At 39.4% G+C, this 24439-nt stretch overlaps 1 protein-coding gene across 2 annotated transcripts in view; it reads right to left on the bottom strand.

The window, feature by feature from the left end:
* Nucleotides 1-24439, bottom strand: part of LOC129614912 (zinc finger protein ZFP2-like) — a 171000-nt gene that overhangs the window by 46948 nt on the left and 99613 nt on the right. The window contains exon 9 of one of the 2 annotated variants that reach the window (XM_055529880.1): nucleotides 11368-11598. The exons of the other annotated variant lie outside the window; for it this stretch is intronic. Within the exon in view, the coding sequence (XP_055385855.1) occupies nucleotides 11368-11598 (231 nt within the window). The remainder of the gene's footprint in view (nucleotides 1-11367; nucleotides 11599-24439) is intronic. 2 annotated transcript variants of the gene reach the window in all.

The following is a 24439-nucleotide window of genomic DNA, read 5'->3' as shown; positions in this document are numbered from 1 at the left end:
ACAAAAAAAAATTAAATTTTTTTTTAATTTAATTTTAAAAAATTAAATTTAAAGATTCAGATATTGAAGGGTTATTAAAGTAAATTTTCTTTAAGTCTTCAAATCGTGTTAAAATTTCCTTACTTTGCAGTGAATTGGAAGGCTAAAAGTATTGGGATACAATTTCATAAACAATGTCATTTCTGTTATTTTCGAACGAATATGCGTAAACAAAAAAAACTTAGCTAAAGTTTTTGCTTGTTGTTGAACGCTGAAACTTAAATATTTTAGTTCTAAAGTGGAACTTTCAGCTTTACGAATATTCAGCTTTATTTTTCTAGAAGCGTCACATTTGTGAATGTTAAATTTTTTTTTTTATTTTACTAGACGCGAAATGTGGTGTAACACAAGAAGCGAGACTTGAAATTTTATGATGTTGAAGGGTAGAAAAATTGTTTTTAAATAAAATGGTGACAGGAAAAAGTACAAATTACAAATAGCAAACTAGAGAAAGAAAGATGTTTTCGTAGTTTTTTTGTTTTTGATAAAAGCAGAAGCAAAAGTGGAAAAAATTAAGGACTTTTCACTGAAATTACTACAATTACACAATATTGCTATAAAAATATCTAATTACACTTATATTTTCTCCATTTTCTTTAAATTTTATTTTTCAGCAACTTTTATACCTCAGTGAACAACTACTTATACACAACTAAATGTGACAAAAAGATGTGAGTATTCTCAAAAATCCGTCTAGCAAAATGATATTATGAATGCTTTTTGACACAAATACTGAAATACTGAAATGTAGAATAGCAAATCTGTTATCTCATATATTTTTATATGCAACGTCTAGCAGAATAAGGCTGATTAATTTTTTGAATCGATATATCTTTGAAACCGTCTAACGGATGTGCTTATGTTCAATAGGTAATAGAATGATGACTTTTCAATTTTTAATTTGACCTTTGGCTGACCTTGATTGTTTAAGAAATATAAACTTTTAAAAATTTCTACTTTTAAACATTGACGGTCCATTGACGGTTATTATCCTTCAAGGGCGTATTGGCCAAAAGTTTGAAACCATCTAACCTCTGTAAAAGCCAAAAAGCCTTGAAAATTTCTAAAAGCTTCCTTCGAGAATTTGTCTTGAAATCGATTCTTTTGCGAAAAATATGGATATTTTTCGTGTCGCAATATATTAAATATGAACAACAATATCAACACGACTGTGACGTAAAGACAAGTCGATACGACTAGCTTTTTTATATTATTAAAATAAAGTACCTTGCAAAACATGTTTGACATTCGTAAGGTTTTTCTCATTATTCACAGGTATTGCATTTGATTGATCCATTCAGGAGTAACGCGAAAACCCGGCGTTCACCACCTACATCTGAATAAAAATATAGAAGGTGGACTACCAAACACTCAAGCTTCACAGACCAATAAGGATATAAACATGAGTAAAGCTCAAGCCAAAATAATTGATGATCAGAATGCTGACATACACAAAAGGATTATCCAACTAGAACAGCCCTGTGTGGCTTTGAAAAACGAGGTTCTTCAACGGAGAGCTGAGAATGAAAAGCTAAAGAAAGAGAAACATGTGCAAATTACAAACAATAAGTCTAATGATAGTAGTCATAAAGAAAAAGACGCTACCCCACAAACAAAGCAAGTGAGATCAATCATAGACGCATAACAGATGAGGAAGAACTCGCCAGAGAAAGCATAAGAGATGTTCCTGATTCTCAAAGTCGAGGCGTTGTCACGAAAAACTCTAGGCCGCCTCCAGTAGTTATAAGTAATGTGGTTGACTATCAAATAGAGTCAACATTAAAAAATAAGGACTTCAATTATAAGGTTAAAATGATGAACAACAATCAATTTAAGGTCATTGTAAATTCCGAAATGGATTACAGGAACCTTACCATGGCCATGAATGGATCTAGACTAGAATGGCCTACGAAAATACCTATGAAAACAAGCAGGCCATACCAATAAAAGTCATGGTAAGAAATGTTCACCCCAGTTGTAAACGGAAAGATATAAAAGAAGACTTAAGGTCTAGGGGTTACAAGATCTTAAATGTAACCAATGAAATAAAAAATTAAAGAAAATGGGAAAAACGTTATGGTGCCTCTGCCGCTGTTTATGTTAACGTTTTCAAATGCAGAGGAGAAGAAAAAAGTTTATGAAATCTATTACATAAACCGGATGAAAGTTAGGATAGAGGAACCTCGAAAGAATAGGACCATTCCGCAGTGTAAAAGATGTCAAAGGTATGGGCATGTGCAGGCACGTACTTAGCCGGAGATTATAGTAAGCCAAAGAGTACTGCAGGGAGTGTTCCAATTGTTTGGAGGCCCACCCAGCAAACTATAGAGGATGCCTTGTAACTAAAGAACTGCAAAAACGTAGAAATAATAATAGCAACAACAACTTGAAGAAGAATTCTGACCGGCTACCGATGCAATTCGCCTCGAGAATAGTCTCAAAAGATGTATCATACAAGGATGTTCTCCAAACGAAAACCGATGACAGTGGCACGAGCAATTAAGCAAGGGCTAATGACGTGAATGTTTTATATAAAATACAAAATATGATGCAAAATATGCTAGATTTGATGGACAAAATCTCTCAGAGGTTGAGCATTTTAGAGAGCGAAGGAAAAAAATCGAATACCAGAAGACCTGGTAAATGATGGCAGGAGGTAGTTTTAAAATAGCAACATGGAATTGCAAGTAAAAAGGACATGCTTAAAGTTTCTTTACATACAAAGAATATAGAATATAGTTTTTCTACATATAACAGGATAATAGAATTCAGTCTCCAGGTTATAGGATTTACAACTCTAACCACTCTGGATATATAGCGAAAGGCGGAACGGCGATAATAATAAAAGAAAATCCAGATTGGCGTTTCAGATCACTTCGACTAAACAAAAATTTAGAGTGGCTGTATTATATTGTCATCCCAGATTTAAAATAATGGCAGAAATGTTTCAAAACGTTCTGGCCGACCTAGGCGTAAGATATTGGGGGGTGACTTTAACGCCAAACACACTGCTTGGAGTTCAAGGCGTAAAGGAAGACAACTTAGGACAGCAATTGGCGGTGCAGGTTGCCTTTTTCACTCTACTGCGAAGCCAACGTATTGGCTAACCGATGTTAATAAGTGTCCAGATTTAACAGATTTCTTCATAACAAAACGGATTGCAAAAAATTTCATTGAACTGTATAATAATTATGATCTTAATTCCTATCATTCAGTGGTTATCTTAAACTTAAGGAAAATATTCTAATGAAAAGAGCGAAACCACGCAAACGCGTGATCCTACTGACAAAACCAGATATAATCGTGAATCGCTTTGCCAATTATGTTCAAAATTTGACGGCGTGTTAGAAAACCAAATACTCGCTGTGGAAGTGAGTATTCACAACAAAGAAAATGAAGCAACCTATCAAAGATCTCGCTCCTATTACAAACAAATATGGAACGTGGGCAAAAACTGACAAGGACCAGGCAAATGTGTTTGCATATCATTTGGCTGATATATTCTGCCCACATGACAGTTAGGGCGTGTATGAAAATGGCGAATCTGCTTTTGTTGAAGATTCCAATTGTCAAGGAAAGAGATGTTATAGAGGAAATCAGGACTCTTAAGCCTAACAAGGCTCCAGGATTTGTCCTAATAACGGCCGATATTTTTAAAAAATTACCCAAAAGAGGTACAACGATACTTACACGCCTAATAAATGCATGTATAAGGTTTAATTATGTGCCTGACATTTGAAAAGTTGCAGAGATAATCATGCTGCACAAACCTGGCAAACCTATAGAAAGGACGACTTCTTATAGGCCAATCTCATTGTTGCCGATGATTTCAAAACTGCTAGAGAAACTTTTGTTGAAAAGATTTCAGCCTATAATTGAAAGTAAAAGGTTAATCCCGAATCATCAATTTGGTTTTCGCCGGAATCACTCAACCATAGATCAGATTTTTGGAATAACTGACCTAATAGAAAATTCACTGGAAGAAAAAACAATATGTTCTATCATATTTTTGGACGTAGCCCAGGCCTTCGATAAGTTTTGGCATTGTGGATAAATAAAAAAACTTAGTAAATTACTACTAAGACAGAGGGGCCCAAAACCGCACTGTCACCTCCTAGTGGTGGGCCCCGGTAATGGCGGAGGATAAAGGGGTGATTGAAACGATCAAAGTTACGTTCGTGTCGTGGTCATGTCTCGCGGCGAGCCTCTTGCTTTGTGAGTTTCAGCCCTATATCTATACGTCAGCTGACGACAGGCGTCCCAAGTCAAGGTGGAACAGCATATGCCGATGACTGCGTGGCTAAGGGGGAGCTTAGTCGTTAGTATGCGGACTCTGGATACCAGGCGCCCTTCAGTTTAAATGAGCCTTCCCATGGTATGCCGGGCTCTGCCATGGGTGACTTTACTTTCCCGCGCTACTCGTGGGACAAGAAATGGAACATAACAACAACAACAAGACAAATAACAACAGTGACAACAACAACAACGACACTAAGGACAACATACAACCACTTAGTGCTCAAGGGTCTTCGGAACCAGAGCTTCTCTTAACTGACGCAGAGGAGGAACTCCTTCTCACGCCAGTGGAGGAAAAGGCGGCGCCTCCGATGGAGACGGATAATCAGGATCCTCTTGGACCTATTATCCAAAAAACTGAGGAGGACCTGAAAAGGTTGGACATCAGGGGAAAAAAACAATATTTCTCTGGTGCGTCCAAGCGGCGTATCGCGGCTTATATCAGGGATGGCATGTCCCCAGAGGAAGCTCGCAGATACGAGAAAGAAAGGCTGGAAAAGCTGAAGGCCTGCGGATCGGTTGTTGTGGCCGACCATCCCCAAAAGAGGGAAAGGTCGGAAAGCAACACCCCTGATGCAGGGCCCTCAAAGAAGAGGTCGATGAAGGGCAATGTTGAGGAAAAGGTCCCTGGGAACATTCCTCAACAAAACCCGAAAATGACTTCTTATCGGGATGCAGTAGCACAGGTCAAGGTGGCCATCACTCATGGACTGCATCCAGAGGAAAGGCTATCCGAAGTCCAGATGGGGAAAATCAAAGTAGCCATCATGGATGAAATGGATAGGGTTGTGGACTCTCATCCACAATTCACTGCAGCGTTGCAAAGGGACGGATGGATATCCGTAACATGCAACAATCAAAACACCAGGGAGTGGATAACCAGTGTCTGCAGGAAAATAAAGCCTTGGGACGGTTGCGATGTCGTGGTACTGGATGGCGACAGCATGCCCAAACAGCATGTCTGCGTCACCTACGTACCAAAGGACGAGACAACCGTCAGTCTCTCCAGGGACAAATTTCTAAGTAGGATAGGGAAGCAAAATCCCAGCCTCAAGATAGGTTCCTGGAGGGTGCTGAGGATGGATAAGGAAAAGGACGGGGGCTGCTCCATCACCTTTTCCGTGGATGATTCCGGATTGGAAGATCTACGGAAAGCGGAGTTCCCACTTTTCCTGAATTTCTTCCGTGTTACCGTTCGGGTTAAAGGAAGAAAATCCTCTCAAGGTGCTGGCGGCAGGGCAGGACAAAATAAAAAACCAGTGCCCACCGCAACAACGACGAGCACTTCAGGCCAACCAAAAGAGCCAAAACTCATTGGAAAGTCTGAAGTCGCTCCGAAAATGGCGGCAAGGGAAACGGAAGGACCATCGACCAGCACGCCAAATACAAGCGTCCCGGGGGAACCAAAAGGGCTCAAGCCCATTGGGAAGCCCGGAAATGCTTCGGTATTTGCTGTTGGAGGGGCTAGCGTGGCACCTGGGGCGGCAAAAGAGGCTGTGGCAGGGAAGGCGCCCACCAAGATGGGTAAAAAGGCGACAATGGGAGGTAAGGCTCATGTAAAGCCTTTGTCTAAAGGGCCAAAGCCCATAGACAAGAGCCGGAGGAAATAATATGTCTGTGAGGTGCATCCAAATAAATCTACAGCATGCTAGGGCATCTACTGATGTTCTGGCTCATAGATTTATGAAGGATCACCTCGATATCGCCCTTATAAAAGAGCCTTACATAGTGAAGGATCAGGTTAAGGGCCTAACAGGTGAGCTATTGTATGATAATACAATTGGGGGCAGGCCTAGGGCTTGCATCTTGTTTAGTAAAAAGCTAACGTATTTTCCCATTCCAGATTACTGTTCTAAGGATCAGGTAGCTGCGTTGGTGAAGGTGAAGTCCTGCGGGGGCTGGACAGAGTTCATTGTGTGCTCATCCTACCTCCCGGGGGACTGTGCCCACCCGGACGAGCAACTGAAGGATCTAGTGGACTTTTGTGGAAGGAGGAACTTCCAACTTATAATAGGAAGTGATGCCAATGCCCACCACACCGTCTGGGGAAGCAGCAATATAAACAAAAGAGGTGAGTGCCTACTTGAATTTATATATAGCAATAAATTAATGATTATGAATGAAGGCAATAGGCCGACATTCATAAATGCAATTAGGGAAGAGGTCCTTGACATCACCCTTTGCACTGAATTTATCGGCAGTAGGGTTGGTGGATGGCATGTCTCAAATGAGACATCCATGTCCGATCATAGGCAGATTAGGTTTGATATCATGGTCTCCGGAGGCCTGGCAGAAGAAATTTATCGGGTGCCCCAATCCACAGATTGGAGTCAATTCGAAACGCTCCTCATGGATGGGATTAGATCCGTTCCTGCTTCTGTCAGAACGGTGATGGATATCGAAATGGCCAGCGAGGCCCTGACGGCGGCTATTACTAATGCCTATCACGGGAGCTGCCGTGCTAAGCCGAGGCGGAGCAATAGGAAGTGCCCGTGGTGGAATGAGGAGCTTTCAAGGCTTAGACTAAAGACCAGGAAGCTATTCAATAAGGCCAAAGCGTCAGGTTCGTGGGAAGAGTATAAGGACTCACTCACAAAATACAATAAGGAAATTAGGAAAGCGAAGAGAATCTCATGGAGGGCGTTCTGCAAGGGCATTGATGAACTCCCCAGCAGTGCGCGTCTTCACAGGGTGCTTTCCAAAAAGTATGCTAGCAGGTTGGGCCTAATGGAACGTCCTGATGGCTCCATGACTGAGAACGGAAGGCAGACGTTGGAGCTTATGGCGTCAACGCACTTTCCTGACTCGGAGATTCTTCGGAATCACTCAAATGCAGTCATCGAACCGGGGGCACCCTGGCCCAGGAGGGATGACTGGCAACGATCCCGTCTAGTCTTCACGATGGGCAGGATTAGATGGGCTGTTTTCTCTTTCAGGCCCTTCAAATCTCCAGGTGATGACGGGATATATCCTGCATTTTTGCAGAGGGGTTTCCAACATATCGCTAGAGCACTGTTGGGAATTTTTCGCGCCAGCTATGCGTGGGGTTACATCCCTCAGGCATGGAGGGTGGCTAAAGTGACGTATATTCCGAAGGTGGGTAAGCGACCAAGCAACCACCCAAGGTCTTTCCGTCCAATCAGCCTTACTTCTTTTCTATTGAAAGCAATGGAAAAAGTGATTGATAGATTTATACGGGACGGTGCACTGGGAAGCAATCCCTTGCATGAATCTCAATACGCCTATCAGTCGGGAAGGTCTACTGTACTCGCTCTGCAGAGTCTGGTGGGGGTCCTTGAAAACTCACTGGAGGTGCGGGAGGTAGCAGTTGGCTGCTTCCTTGATATAGAGGGAGCTTTTGACAACACCCCATATCATGTCATCTGTGAGTCGTTGCACAAACGAGGGATTGATGCGACGACTAGCAGATGGGTCAATCGGATGCTACAGGATAGGATTATTAAGTCCACCATAGCTGACGATATACTCTTCATCTCCGCTGCAAAAGGATGTCCGCAGGGCGGGGTTCTTTCGCCCCTCCTGTGGTCCATTGTAGTGGATGATCTAATAGCTGCTCTCAGGGGCTCCGGGGCGCGTGTCTGAGGATACGCTGACGATTTGGCCTTCGTCGTGCGGGGAAAATTTGAGAGCACTATTTCTGATCTTCTACAGCAAAATTTACGTGTTGTGGAAAGGTGGTGCAAAGGCGTTGAGTTAAATATAAATCCAAGCAAGAGCACTTTGGTCGCCTTCACCAGACGCAGAAGCAGGGACAGGTTAACGAGCCCAATTCTGTTTGGTGAACGTATTAGTTACTCGAGGGAGGTGAAGTATCTGGGGGTAACCCTGGATGATCGTCTCTCTTGGAATACCCATATCGATAGAGTTATCGGGAGAGCTACGGCGGCCTTGTGGACGTGTAGGAGTTTCATCGGGGGGACCTGGGGAATTAGTCCCAGAATAGCACTGTGGCTATATACGGCCCTTGCTAGGCCCATCGTCACCTATGCGTCGATTGTATGGTGCCGTAAGGCTCAGCAGGCGGGTGTGCGGGCCAAGCTGGAAAAGCTACAGAGGCTGGCCTGCCTGGGAGTGACCGGGGCGATGCGGACGGCTCCCACCGCTGCATTGGAGGTGATGATCGGATTGCCGCCACTGCACCTCCATATATTGAAGGAAGCTCGGCTGGTGACTTACCGACTTCTCTCTGGCGAGGACGGGGCAGGGCTAAAGTTGGCCCACAGAACTCACAGAGACTTCATTGAGGGCGATCCGATTCTAAGGATAACCATGTCAGATACCTGTCTGCCGCGGTACAACTTCGACCACAAGTACAGGGTTCTGTTTCCTGATCGATGGACGTGGGATCGGGGTGGTCCGGTACTTAGGTCGGGTTCGAGCGTGTGGTATGCGGACGGGTCCAAAACGGAGTCGGGGGTGGGCTCGGGCGTATACGGTGTCCGCCCGGACACGCGTGTATATGCAACCCTTGACCCGTATTGCACAGTGTTCCAGGCCGAAATGCATGCAATAGAAATCTGTCTGAGAATCAATTTGGAAAGGGGGTATAGAAACCGCACCATCTATGTGTTCTCAGACAGCAGGGCTGCACTGCTGGCGCTCCGTTCAGCTCAGGTTACATCCAAGCTGGTCTGGAGCTGCCTTGCTGCACTTATGGAATTGGCATCGGAAAACAGAGTGATGCTCATTTGGGTGCCGGGCCATAGTGGCCATGCGGGCAACGAAGTTGCCGATGAGTTGGCGCGGAGGGGATCTGGGGCTGCCTTTGTGCAGCCGCTGCCTTTCTGTGGTCTGCCTTCTTCCGCCGTGGGGGCCAGGCTTGCCTGCCTACTCGCGGCGGAATGCAGTCGTCACTGGCGGGACACGAAGGGGTGCCGTCATGCGAAGGTGTTTGTTCCGGCGTGCTCCGGCGGATTCGCTGCGGAGTTGCTGGGGATGACCAGGAGCCGGGTTCGCACTATTGCGAATTTCTTCACGGGGCACTGCCCGGTGAAATACCACCTGCACAGGCTGGGGAAGTCGGGCTCCCCCCTGTGCAGATTTTGTGGGGGTGGCGATGAGACCGCCGTGCACATTCTCTGCGACTGTCCGGCACTGGCTGTTCGGCGCCGCAATTGTCTTGGACATGGGTCCCTAAGTGTTCGGGAACTATTGTCCAACTCCCTTAGGGATATTGCCGGCTTTGTGATTGGGACGGGGATATTATAGACGGGAGAGTGGGGTGGCTACAATAAGTCAAAAATGGCTGCGGTGGCTTGGGGGGATGCTCCTGTCCCACTCGGTTCCCTTAGAATCTACGAATCTACGATCTACTACTAAGACAGTATGTTAACCTGCTCTAATCTTACCTGATTAATAGGGTATTTCGAGTTAAACAGGAAGAGGAGTACTCTTCGCTTAGGGATATCAGGTCGGGATATTATACTTGCTATACACGCGTGATATTCCTGAATCGGAAGGAACATTCACAACAGCTACATTTGCTAATGATACAGCAGTTATCGCAATAGGACGAAATGAAAATGAATCTACACAAAAATTACAAAAGACCAGTAACGAGATCTCAAAATGGACTAGAAAATGGAATATAAAACTTAACGAGGTGAAATCAGTACACGTGAATTCTACTAATAGGAAAATTGACAACTCATTTTCGGTTTGGATAAATGACGTCTTGATTCCGTCCGCAAACACGGTCAAGTGTTTGAGAATGACGTTGGACGCAAAGCTCAGATGGAAGAAGCACATAAAGAAAAAAAAATCTGAACTCGAGGAGGAATACGGAAAGTTTGAATGGCTTTTGGGAAGGTGTTCTAAGTTGACAATATACAACAAAGTTTTAATATATAATCAAAAATTTAAGCCTTTCTGAGCTTACGGTATTCAGTTATGGGGCTGCGCTGCTCTGACTCATATCCAATCTATTCAAAGATTTCAAAATAGGGTATTACGGGACATTGTAAACGCCCTTGTTATGTCCGTAATGCCGATATACACAGGGATCTCATAATCCTAAGTGTCGCAGACAAAATTGAAAAGCAAGCAACCAACCATAAAATGCATTTATCCAGTCATGTCAACAACGAGGCGGCTCGATCGGTTGACAATCAAAACTTTGTTAGGAGACTTAAATATACGAGACCTCTCGAGTTAGTTTAATGTTTTTTATCTGGAACAATGAGTACTTAGTACGCTATTGTGCCAGATAGAAAGCTTGTGAACAATCAAAAAGGTTGGAGCAAAATTAATGGTTAGTCGTTTCCGACTAATTTTATAATTTATTTTGAGGAAGGCGTTTTTTAGTCTGGCAGTGTCTTTCGAGATTTTTCACCCTTCCTCTTGGTAAAAAAAAAAATAAATATTTTTGTTTTTCTATATCAGTTACGCATTTTGAGAGCCAGCCTGAAGCTTCTTATTTATTTTTAAAAAACTTATTCATCATATTAGCCTTATCATTACTACAGTTTGGTACTCCCGAAATTCATAAATTTTCGAAAATTTATAACCTTTTTCAATAGCTTTAAGAACTTCGTCAACTATCCATGTTCCTATTAAAGCTCTGTTCTCATCCGAATGTGGGCAATATTCTTCAAAAAATTTTTCTTCGCTAGAAGTTCTACTGAATGAAAACATTAACTTATTGTTTTGTTTTACTGGGAGAATGAAAAGCAGTAAATACGTTCGCGGTAAAATTTTTGACAATCTAATGATTCCGTCCATTTGATCCAATTTTAAGGTAGAACATACACTTTTTCAACATATATTTTCGGATGACTTATCGAAAATTTTCCATACTTGTAAACCAAAAGGTATTAAGAACAGATGTCTCTATATCTTACTTTTTCTACTTCTTAACATTTATAATAATTGTAGATGTTGCCTATTCGCCCGCGATAAAAAGCATATTGGGGATTTAATTGTAATTCGAAAATTAAAATCGCATTCTCACATTTCAATAACCTCGTAACGCAATTTCATAATCGTTCAACCTTTTCAATGGTTCTTTCATACCTGGTGTTTAATGCGTCGTTTTTATTGTTATGCAGACTATTATTTAGATTATGTGGTAGACAGGTAGGGTATCCATGATAATGGCACTCATAACCGTTAAACTGGTTCTCTCTGCTTTGCTGCATGTCTGATATTGGTTTTTCTTCCCAGACTAACCATTTAATAGTCACTTTTGATTTGTTGTCCGAGTTCCTGTACCCGTGTTGTGAAATATCAATAAACTGATCACATCTTTGCTCAAAAAGAAATAAAATTGTTTTATGTTGTTTAGTAGCTATCTCTGTTTTATTTATAAGTTTTTTTTGAATTTTTTTTTGTTTTGTTTCTAAGTCATAAAATATAAACAAAAAATCTTTTAAATTTGGGTTATTTTTATTTTGTAGTATGTGGCATAAATGGTTGATTTTCATATCCTTATTGCATATTTTACAAAAATATTCATTGAAAATGTGTTGCATTTCACTTTTGCAAAGCAATTGATACATTTCTGTATTTGTTCGCAAATACTTATTGCAATTGAATGAGAGCTTTTGTCAAAACATTTTTGGCCTTTTAAATTTTTTTATAAATATTACATCAAAATATTTTCAAATTTTTTATCAGATGGTGATGATTTGATAATACGGACGTGATCCAGTACACCTATGTCCATTTCTAATATTATAGGCTACATGACAAACTCCACAATAATATATATAGAATAATAATATATATGCAGATATTAGTGACGTAACTACGTTCTAATGGTTATTGTGAAATAAAAGACTAAATTTTTTTTATTTCCTGTTCTTTAAAATATAAAATTTTTCCTTTTGTACCATACTTTTATGCTGTTATTTTGTAATTAGATAGACGTTTTTGAAATTTGTTTAGTTCGATGACCCCACAGCCATAGCTAGGAATCGTTAGATTGCAAATTTGAATTCGTTTTGTTTATTTGTTTATGAAATGCAGATTTTTCGACATTATTAATTGCCACAACTAAAGCTCCGGTGCTTTTGCATTGATCTTCGAACTGTGTGTACTTCAAAGCTTTACCGATTCTGCGTGGTAATTTGACACATGTAGCTATTATGTAAAATTTATCAGAGCTAAAACTTTCAGAGTTACTTTGAAAGATATTCGCTATTATATTCTACACGTCTTTAAATGTTAATTCACCTGCATCCTGAAATTTTATATATCAAAGCTCTCATTAATGTATTAAATTTCAGCTTTCTATCTTCAAGGGTGTAGAAGTTTTGTAAACAAAAAAAGTGTCCACGGACGGACGGACGGACGGACAGAGTGAAACTAATAAGCACTTTTTTCAAAAATTTTTTGGAAAAGTGCTAAAAATTAAAATAAAAATTTTGACTTCAAAATAATATGTAAATATTTAATACTTTTTAAGAATCCCCACGATAAATCGCAAATATTACCGTGTTAATGGTCAAATATACCCAAATCAAATCTTTTATGTATTTCAGAAACTATATATTGATGTAACATCTAAGCCGGATAGTTACATATTAGTAGATCTGACGCAAGAAGTTAATGATTTATTTAAATTAAGAAGTAATATATTCAAAAAAGTAACTTATTGTTTTTTACGAAAACAGTTGGAAAAACTAATTGAAGTATATGGAACGTTTGAAAACCAACCGACATATATCTTAAGATGCATTTTGAATCTCTTAACCCCTTGGGTACTGATTTATTTGAAAAATTATTTGTATGTGGAACGAATTTAATTTTTTGTTTCTTGGAGTAGTATGTAAACTCAGGAGATTTTACGTAAAAATTCATTTATTTCTAAAATATCAGTGATATATATAGTTTAAGAAGGCTTCACGTATTTACAATTGCAAAACAAAACTAAATTAATTAACAAAAAAAAACACTAAATCAAATAAATTTCAGTTATAAAAAAAAAACAAATTGCTAATAATTATGAAGAGTGTGGAATTTTTCAACGCAATTAGGTAAATGCACTGGGACTTTGCAGTGTTTACACCGCCACGTAGTCTCTTTCCTAATTTTATGCTTAAAACAAACCCGGCACCTTTTTGTAGGGTGGTGCTTGGACTCAGTTGACAGAATATTCTCAGGAAAGTGTACCCAATTTTCCACTATCAATCGAAATGGTGAAAATCATAAAAAATATTCCTTTTTACCGAAATACTGTAATTGCACCTTCCGTTTTAACTGATAGAAGCTACAATGAAACGAGCATGATTGTGCATGTTAAATATTGTCTCAAATCAAATGACGATTGAGAGTCGTTATCCGCTCTTAGGGAAAACAAGCGCATGACGATGGAAATATTCGCATAAATTTATGTATGTATATTTTTTTTAAGCTTCTTAACGATTTTTTTTAAACTTCATATATGAATTAAATAATATTCAAACTGTGGTTTGGCATATAGAAATAATTTTTAAACACATAATTTATTAAATCATGGGAGTAAACAAACAGAAATAAATTTTTCAAATAAAGAAAAGGTTTAGGCATAAACAAAATAATAGTTTTATTCAAGTATATGTATGTACATTCTAATGCATTTAGAATTGAGCATTTTAAAAATTTTTCGTACGAAAAATTAGAAATAAAATTTTAAGTACAAACATACATAATTATTAATCTAAACCTATATTTTTAAAGATCGTAACGAGACATAATATTCAAAACTGTGGGTGAACAGTTATGAAAGTATGTACATATGAATGAATTAGAATTTAACATTTTAGAGTTGTTCGCTCGAAAATTTTAAGTATGTACGGACATCATTATATTTTCAAATATTATTTATTTTTTCTTGGATTATTTGGTTTTATTTTAATATATGGCAGAACTTTTATAATAAACATTATTATAAAAGTTTTATTATTATATAAATTTTAAGTATATAAGCATGCTTGCACATTTTTTTTTAAAGTTCCTAACGACTTTTTTAAGCTTCTTGTATGAATTAAATACAATTTAAAACTCTATGGACCCTAGAGGCAAAACTCTATCTAATGCCTTTTATCTCATGTCTCTAGTATAATGTATACGGATTATATATAACATCCGTATTAATTTTTAAATAAAGCGACAAGTGTTACTTACTTAAATAGATTCGTACAACTGTACTGATCTTCTTTATTTAATACTATTTATAAATATATTTTTATCCTTCTTCTTTGTTACATTATAAACTTATATCTAGGTTAGTACTTACATAAGCTTCTTATTGCATTTACTTTATATTTACTTTCTTTCTGTTTGTTAGCTATTTTTAGGTCAATAAGGTAATGTTTATGACCATATATTTTGAGTTGTGATATTTGATATATTTATGTCATAATATTTTGGGTTATGGAAATGTTGCATTGAATATTTTTGGATTTAAATTTATGACGGTTTATTTAAGTTTGTATAATGCATGAAGATGTTTCAGAAATTGAAGATGTTTTTGAAACTAAATAAATTATATGTGCAGATTAAAGTGTTAATAAGAAATTTTTAGGACATAATATTGAAATGTTTTAGAACAATATGAAATGCATTACACTAGCCCTCCTAGACTCTTTCGATGGGATTCCACCTTGCCGTGGTGAAGGAGCTTAAGTAGGGTCAATGATCTTGAGAGCGATGTCGGCGGGTACTACAATTCTGTGGTATCTGGAAGGTGCAACCATGCCGATAAGGTCGAAAGTGAGACCAGAAAAAACCAAGAGAATCTCACGGGCTTGAAGTAACGGCGCAAGCCAATCTTCAGCAAGTCCCACGGGCATGAAGTAACAGCGTAAGCTAATCTTCAACAAGTCCCACCCCCCCCCCCCCCCCCAATCCAATGGTGTTATACGACCCGTGCCTGGTGGACTAGTTGGTAGCCGGGGGGTATACTGGCTACCGCGAACGGAGTCTCTCTGATACCGGGTCGCCTCAGAGAGTAACGATGACCTTATCCTGGTAAGTCGGCTCTGGCAGGATGGACTGTTTTTCCGGACACACTCGTGGGATCAAAATGGAGGATTCGACTAAAAAAATTTTAAAAAAACAAGAGCCAATTGGCACCTCGTCAGAAGACGAGATACTAGCTTCCAGTCAGGAAGCAGGTGTATCGATTGGTGGTGATGAAACCAGTAAGGTAGCAAAACCACCAAAACAATCTACACATAAAGCTAAAGGAACCAGCCATAGTTCCAAAAGCAGAAAATCAAAAGGACCCGCCTTCGTACTCAAGAAGAGATATTCGAAGGCCATCTTCATTTTAGGCAAGATTGCCCAAAATGAAGCAGAAGGTAAAACTTCTGAAAAAGACGCGGAGGACAAAGTCAAATACCAGAAGGTAATTGACGAGTACAATGCGTATAAGAGCACGAAGCCTCAGGAGACCACAAAAAGAGTAAGGTCTCAAGATGAAGAAAGAAATGCTCAAGAGAGCAAAAGGTCGAAGGTCGTCAAGCCAGGGACAACCAGACCTTCAACATCAAGTGGTAATCATGCACAGGGGAGAACAATGAGCGAGGTGGTCCGTGATCATCTCCAGTTTGGGGTGGTGGACAGAAAGTCTACCAACCTGAAGTTGTCCTCCGAATTATGGTGCAAGGTCGAAGCAAAATTATCGGAGATGGTAGTTGAACATCTCCTAACGACCGATGGCAACGAAGTCCTGAGCTTCGATTCATCTGAGGTAGTCAGGGGCTACAGGGTGATCAAATGCGAGGACCGGCTTTCCGGGGATTTTCTTAGTTCGTGTGTTGCTAAGATTAGCGATACATGGGATGGGTCCAAGATTGAGCTCATCCCAGCTAAGGAAATTCCTAGGAGACCCCGGGCTCGTATTTGGATCCCTAAGATGAATATTGCGGGGGACAAGTTGCTAAAGGTCCTAAAGATTGCCAATCCTGAGGTGCCGATGGATGATTGGCAAATTATCAAGAAGGAGGAACCTCAGAAAAACAGTGAGTCCTTCCTACTTCTCATTAATGAGGAGAGTCTACAGCCGTTGGACAGGAGGGACAACAGACTGCGGTTTGGCATACGGCATGCCAAGCTCAAAATATTTCGAAATGCGGACCCAGAAGGGGACGCCATAGAAGAAGCGAGCCAGCTCCTTGAACAGATGGAGGTGGCTGATAAGAGCAAGAGCGATGAGGGTAATCCAGGTTAATCTCAAGCATTCGAGATTAGCCTCGGATAACCTATTGATCTTCCTAGAAGAGGAAGACATCGACATCGCTCTAATTCAGGAGCCTTGGGTGAACGGTAACAGGATAAAGGGACTGGGCACCCAGAAATACAACCTATTCTACAGGATTGTAGATCCAGCTGAAGGTAAGATCAGAACTTGTGTCTTAACTAAAAAACATATAAAAGCCTTTCTTTGCTCTAATTTCAGTACCGCAGACATGACGGTGGTGAGGATTGAAGGAAACGGCGGGAACCTATTAATGAGCTCAGTCTACATGGCTCATGATAGGCCTGCTCCACCTCCGGAAGTTCAAAACCTAGCAGAGGTTGGCGCAGCCGAAGGAGCAAGTCTGCTTATGGGTTGCGACGCCAATGCCAGACATACCCTCTGGGGCAGCACAGAGATCAACGAACGAGGTGAGTCTTTATTTAATTTTGTCTTAGATAGTAATCTAGAGATAGCAAATAGAGGCAACACCCCTACCTTCACTTTTCCTAGCACAGACAGGTTTGCTGGCTGGGAAGATGTGATAGATATAACACTCAAAACTAACAACTGTATAATCGAGGACTGGAGGGTATCTAGCAAAAGGTCGTATTCTGACCATGCCTGGATAGTCTTCACGGTGGGATTCGAAGTTGGGAATCCCAAACCTTTTAGGAACCCTAAAAGAACAGATTGGGTTAAATTCAGAGCCATCGTGCGGGCCAAGCTCATGGTCATGCCCGATATTAACAACTATATTAAGGAAGCCGAAGAACTTGATGCGCAAATCAGTAGATTTGAGAAAGTCATGGGCGTGGCTTTCAGAGCATCCTGTCCTTTGAAATATTCAAAAAAAAAGTATCCCCCGTGGTGGAACGAAGATTTGAGTAATCTCCGGAAGATTACCAGGGATGTCTTCAATATCTGCTACAAGAATGGGTTCTGGCAACCTTATAAGGAGTGCCTGAGAGAGTATAAAAGGGCTATCCGTTCCGCAAAGAGCCAGGGTTGGAGGGATTTTTGCGGAACTGTAGAATGTACCAGGGATTCTGCCAGATTGAGCAGAGTGCTTTCCAAGGACCATACCGGTCCTTCTTTTCTGAAGGATGAGGGTGGGACATGGACAAAAACATCTATGGAAACTCTCAATTTACTAGTGGACACGCATTTCCCGGGTAATACCGGGTCGGCTCGGGAGGCTATCCAGTTGGATTCCCTTCCGGGGCAGCCTGTGTCGAGTGAAATGGTTGAAGCTATTATAACGGTGGAGAAGGTTAGCTGGGCGATAGACAACTTCTCTCCATACAAAACGGCGGGGATAGATGAGATATTTCCAGCTATGTTACAGAAGACGAAGGAACTAATAGTTCCGTGGCTTCTAAAAGTTTTTAGAAGTTGTCTTATCCTTGGATACGTGCCCAAGTCGTGGAGACGTGTAAAAGTTGTTTTCATTCCCAAACCGGGAAGAAGGGGCCATGAGGGCGCCAAAGATTTTCGACCAATTAGTTTGACTTCCTTCGTTCTAAAAGCGCTGGAGCGCGTTCTGGAGCTAGGGCTCAGGAACAGAATGAAGGAAGTTCGACTTTCGCCTTCCCAGCATGCATATTGCGGGGGAAGGTCCACAGACACCGCACTACACGAGGTAGTGAGGACTATCGAACAATCTATCCATTATAAGCAATACACGTTGGCGGCCTTTCTAGACGTGGAAGGGGCTTTCAACAATATTAGTTCGTGGGCCATAGAAAATTCTCTGACTCAGTTGGGGTTGGAAGATGCTTTGGTACGCTGGATATTATCCATGCTGCGGACCAGGATCCTGTATTCGGATCTTGGTGATAGTAGTGTCGCAAGGTACATTAGTAGGGGAACGCCCCAAGGTGGGGTGATTTCGCCACTTTTGTGGCTTGTTGTTATGAACGAGGTTCTACTGCAACTTGAAGAAAGGCGAGTGAAGGCAGTGGCATACGCTGACGACCTAGTAATCCTGGTTTCCGGCTTTGACCTTCCAACAATCAGTGGGGTTTTGGAAGGATCTCTAAATGTGGTGAGCTCTTGGGCTAAAAGATGTGGCCTTGGAGTGAACCCAGCCAAGACGGAACTTGTACTTTTTACGACTAAGACAAAAATCCCGAGCTTTGGACTGCCCCGATTGGGCGGTTTGCGGCTCAGTTTGAGTCCGGCAGTTAAGTATTTGGGAGTCATACTCGACTCTAAACTTAACTGGAAGCTTAACGTGCAAGAGAGGGTGAACAGGGCCTGTACGGCACTTTACACCTGCAAAAAGATGGTCGGCAGGAGGTGGGGGCTGAAACCTAGAATGGTTTTATGGTTATACACGGCCATTGTACGACCTATATTAACTTACGGTTCACTCGTGTGGTGGCCGGCGTTGGGGAAAGCTTACAACTGTACCAAGATCGGTAGGGTACAGAGGGCTGCATGCATAAGCATTACGGGGGCATTGAGATCGACGCCCACGGACGCTATGGATGTACTCCTCCATTTGCTTCCACCAGACATCCATATTAAGAATCTGGCCGCGGCGGGCGCCGTTAGACTCAGAGAAGCTGAGTGCTGGCACGAAAGGCCGTATGGCCACGGCAATGTCCTTCAGTCACTACCGGACGGAGTGGTTGCGGATGCTACAGACTATTGCATCCCTAGACTTGAGCTTGACAAGAAGTTTCGGGTTGAGCTTCCGTCTCGCGGGCAGTGGAAAAGAAATCTTCCACTGCAAGGCTTTGATGTTGCTCTCTTCACTGACGGTTCCAAGGATAGGAATGGGGTCGGTGCTGGAGTATTTTCGGAGACTCAGAACATATCGGAGTCATATCGCCTTCCCAACGGATCGAGCGTGTTCCAGGCGGAAGTATTCGCCATATGGAAGGCATGCGAAATCCTGGGAAGGGATTTGGTTGTGGCCCGGGAGGTCGCAATTGTGACGGATAGTCAGGCTGCGATTCTGGCTCTAAATTCGCCAAAGATATTCTCAAAGTTGGTAGGGCTTTGCTACGATGAGCTGACGAGATTGTGCAGTCATCATAGTATCACCTTACTCTGGGTTCCGGGACATAGGAACATACCAGGAAACGAGCGGGCTGACGAGCTGGCCAGATGTGGGTCGGCATTGGACGGCTCCAGGGCCGAGCGAGTTCTTGTCCCTATAAACACCATCAAAACTGATATATACCGCTTCCAAGTGGCATGTGCGGACCGCAGGTGGAGAGGCCTGAGCACATGTGCAACGGCTAGGAAGACGTGGCCGAAATACGACCATAAGAAATCAATGAGCCTCCTGGCGATGCCTCGACCGGACATAGCTAAGTTAGTGGCTGTGTACACGGGGCATTGGCCTGTGGGGGATCATGCAGCTAGGCTGGGAATTCCCTTTAATACGTCATGCCGCAGTTGTCGGGAGATAGACAAAAAAGAGACGCTTTTTCACTATCTCTGCGAGTGTCCGGCTCTTCAAGGGGCCAGGTTGTTGTCATTTGGGGAAACGGACATAATGGAACTGGGGAACATTTCTAATAAAAGTATCGGGGACGTAAATAAGTTCCTTAAAAGAACGGGGTGGCTCTGATCGCTGGCCCTGGACCAACGTACTTTGACAACCGGGTTTCACGAGGCGGTGGTAGCAAAACGGCACGTCGGTGCTAATTGGGGTGTTGGCCAGTCGGGTCGCACCGGCCACTCTAACCAACCAACCAACCAGCCCTCCTAGAAGTTCCCGGACTTTTTGACATCTGAGAAGTAGCTACATATATATAATTAGTCGTGTGTGTTTGCATTGCGAGCCTTGCAAGTATTATGTCTTTTATTTTGAAATTATGTTCTATTCTGTGTGTGAGATATTTAGAGTTTAGTTTTTTTTTCAAAAACACCCGTAATATACATATAGATATTAGTGATTGCGGTTTCGGAAATATAAAGCGTCAAAAATTCAAATTTTACAAATTTCAAGAGGAGATAACTTGAGAGTTGGTGGAGGTGGAAAAAAATTTTCTTCTAAAGAAATGAACTATTTGCCAGTGCCTAAAAGCTACTAAAATTTCAGGCTCCCACATCCTGGGGTCTAGAAGAAAAACAACATCAAAAATTAAAAAAAAACGGATTTTGTGTAACGGTAAATTTTAACGGCCATTTTGTTTTTTTAAAGTTCGAGTATAGTATGCTTTGATATAAGAAGCATCCCACTGCTTTTCTGCGTTTGTAAAATTTGAAAAATGCATATGGTTCAACTACAGTAAACAGTTGAAAAATGGCATTTTTAGGGCTTTGGGAGGATATAACTTTTAGAGGGGAGGAGATAGGTAAAAATTATGGTCAACGAAAATTAGTTTCTAGTAAAGAACTATGTACGTATAAAATTTCGGCTGTCTATCTTCAAGGGTGTTGAAGTTTTGTAAACAGACACATGGACAAACGGACGGACAGAGTGAAACTAATAAGCACTTTATTCCAAGAAAATTTTGGAAAAGTGCTAAAAATTAATTTAACAACAACAAAAATGAAATTTTAAGTACATACGTACATAAATTGTGTATGTATATTTTTTAAAGCTTGCTGACGACGCATAATATTCAAAACAATCACAAATGAAGCATTAATATTCAAATGCCATAAAACATCTGATGTCTTTGATAAAAGCTTACAATTATTATTTAAGTTTATTTCGATTTTTCGAACTAAACGTATGTGAGATCATTACGTTATATTTTCGAATATTATTTATTTCTCGTTTTCGGTTTGTGTTTCTAATAATATAAAGTATTGTTTATTTCTTGGTTTGTGTTTCTGGTAATATAAAAGAAAAACGTGCTTTTGTTAAACAAAATTTTTTCAGAAAATCTTAATATAAGGCTATTTCGGGGCTCAAAAGTTCCAATGTCCGATTTTTCTGGGATCCTAGAAGCAAAATCCTATCTAATGCCTTTTGTCTCATGTCTCTAGCCTTTCTAGAAGTACCCGCACTTTTTCACCAGGAAAGTAGCTATATATATATAACTAGTCGTGTGTGCTTGCATTGCAAACCTTGCAAGTATTATGCCTGTAGTTTTGAAATTGTGTTCCATTCTGTGGCTGAGATATTTTAAGTTTACTTTATTTCTTCAAAAACACTCGCGTAATATACATATACATAGATATGTTTTTTCCTAATAAATAATAAGATAAAGCTTAAAATAAGAAAAGTTCTGAAAAACAATTACCAAAAAATACATAATTAAACAAATAATTAGGTTCTTTGAGATCTAATACCTTTTGAGTAATTTATTTTAGAACCTCGCTTTGAGTTATGTCGCATAGAATTGTAAAATACTTTTTACAATAAGCACTCTAAGCGATAAATTACTGTATACGCATAAAATTATTGGCTCATAAAGCATGACTGTAGAATGAGTTAATACTAATGCTAACGTGTATAGTGTTATGTGTATAGAATACGATTTCTATGCAAAAAGTTCCAGATTCGAACCCTGAAAAATGCGATTTCCTAGATGAACTTTTTTTAATTGATAATTTATTGATAATTTTATTTTTGTGTAAAACGAAATTAAAAAAGCTTCTCCCTTACGAATCAATATCAGCGAGTTTCCGTTCTAAATATTTTTTTGAAAATACCCTATTTGTAAAAAGTTTAATGCAATAGAATAACATTTTCTTATAAAATTTTGCCCTAAAAATATATTGTCAAGAAGTTTAATGTACACTTATGTTTTGCTTACTAATACATTTTGCAAACAGATCGCGAAAAGAATACATAATTAAAAGCGTACGTACATAATTATTATAAAACAATGTAGATTTTATTAAAGCATTACAATTTTCTTAAAAAGGTGATCACTTTTTGTTATAACTCACACTTTCAAATATGAATTTACATACAATATTTATACCACCAAAAGTAAATAAAAAATTACCCCTACAGGATGTAGTACCATTTTGTAAAAAACAGTTACAAAGCACCTTGGGAAGGGGTGAAGGGGGAGGTTGTGAAGGGGAAGGCGGGTGGAATTTTTGCTTTTTCTGGAACCCTGGAGCCAAAACCGTATCTAATGCCTTTCGTCCCATGTCTCCAGCCCTTCTAGAATAGTACCCGTACTATTTGGTACCTGAGAAGTAGCTATATATATATAATGTAAAATATGATGGTTTTTGATGAGTTATACGAAATATGAATAAAATATAGAATTATGTATAAAGAAAAATTCAAGGTCCTGCGTAGCCTGATGGGTAGCGTAGTGGTCTCATAACCAGAAGGTTATTAGATCAATGCTTGCCTGAATATGGTCGTATTTATGTTTTTTTGGAATATTTTAAAATATTCTTTTTTATTTTATTTAAATTTTTTGTTTTATTTTTTTTTTAATATATAACAGATAAATGTTATTATAAAGTTTAGAGAAAATTTCCAAAAAAATATTGTTATAAGAGCTAAGTACATAAATACGTATGTATATTTTTTTAAAGCTTCCCATCTAGTTTTTTTTAAGCTTCCTATATGAATTGAATAATATTCAAAACTATGGTTTGGCATATAGAAATACATAATAATTATTAAATCATGGGGGTAATATACATAAAGAATTTTTCAAATAAAGAAAAGGTTTAGGCATAGATAAAATAATATTTTTATTCAAATATATGTATGTACATATTAGAATTGAACATTTCAAAATTTTTTGTCCAAAAAATTAGAAATAAAATTTTAAGCATAAACATACATATGTACGTAACTATGAATGTATACCTATTTTTTTAAAACTGCAGGTGAACATATAGAAATCAATTTTTCAAATAATGAAAATGTTTGTGCAAAAATAAAATAATAATTGTATTCAAATATATGTATGTATGTACATATGAATGTAATTTTTCAAATAAAGAAAAGATGTAGGCAAAAACAAAATAATAATTTTATTCAAATATATGTATGTATATATAAATGTATTAAAATTCATTTTACAGCTTTCCGTTTGGAACAATAAAAATAAAATTCTAACTACATACGTACATACATATATTCTGTATGTACATATATTTTTTTAAAGCTTGCTGACGAAACGTAATGTTCAAAACAATAACAAATGAAATATTAATATTCAGATGTCACAAAACATCTGATGTCTGATAAAAGCTGACATTTATTTACGTTAAGATTAATTCTTTTATCCGAAACAAAAATATGTGAGATCATTATATTTTCAAATATTATTTATTTCTCGGTTTTTGTTTCTAATAATAAAAATAACGTAAAACGTATCATTTATTACTTGGTTTGTGTTTCTAATTATAAAAAGTATAAAAGAAAAACGTGCTTTTGTTATACAAAAATTTTTTCAGAAAATCTTAAAATAGAGCTATTTCGGGGCTAAAAAGTTCCAATGTCAGATTTTTCTGGGACCCTAGAGGCAAAACCCTATCTAATGCCCTTTGTCCCATGTCTCTAGCCCTTCTAGAAGTACCCGTAATTTTTACCACCTGAGAAGTAGCTATATATATATATAATAAAGTAAAATAGGATGATTTTCGAAGAGTTATACGAAATATGAATAAAATATAGAATTATTAAGGAAAATTCAAGGTACTGGGTAGCCTGGTGGGTAGCGCGGTAGTCTGATAATCAGAAGGTTATTGGATCGATGCTTGCCTGGATATTGTCGTATTTTTCTTTTTTTTATTAGTGGAAAATTGGGAAAGTGTACCCAATTTTCCACTATCAATCGAAATGGTGAAAATCATAAAAAATATTCCTTTTTACCGAAATACTGTAATTGCACCTTCCGTTTTAACTGATAGAAGCTACAATGAAACGAGCATGATTGTGCATGTTAAATATTGTCTCAAATCAAATGACGATTGAGAGTCGTTATCCGCTCTTAGGGAAAACAAGCGCATGACGATGGAAATATTCGCATA

Source organism: Condylostylus longicornis, unplaced genomic scaffold (assembly GCF_029603195.1).
Source record: "Condylostylus longicornis isolate FDR11 unplaced genomic scaffold, ASM2960319v2 ptg000126l, whole genome shotgun sequence".
Lineage (NCBI taxonomy): Eukaryota > Metazoa > Arthropoda > Insecta > Diptera > Dolichopodidae > Condylostylus > Condylostylus longicornis.
The sequence above is the reverse complement of the archived record's forward strand: the minus strand, read 5'-3'. Positions and strand labels throughout refer to the sequence as shown.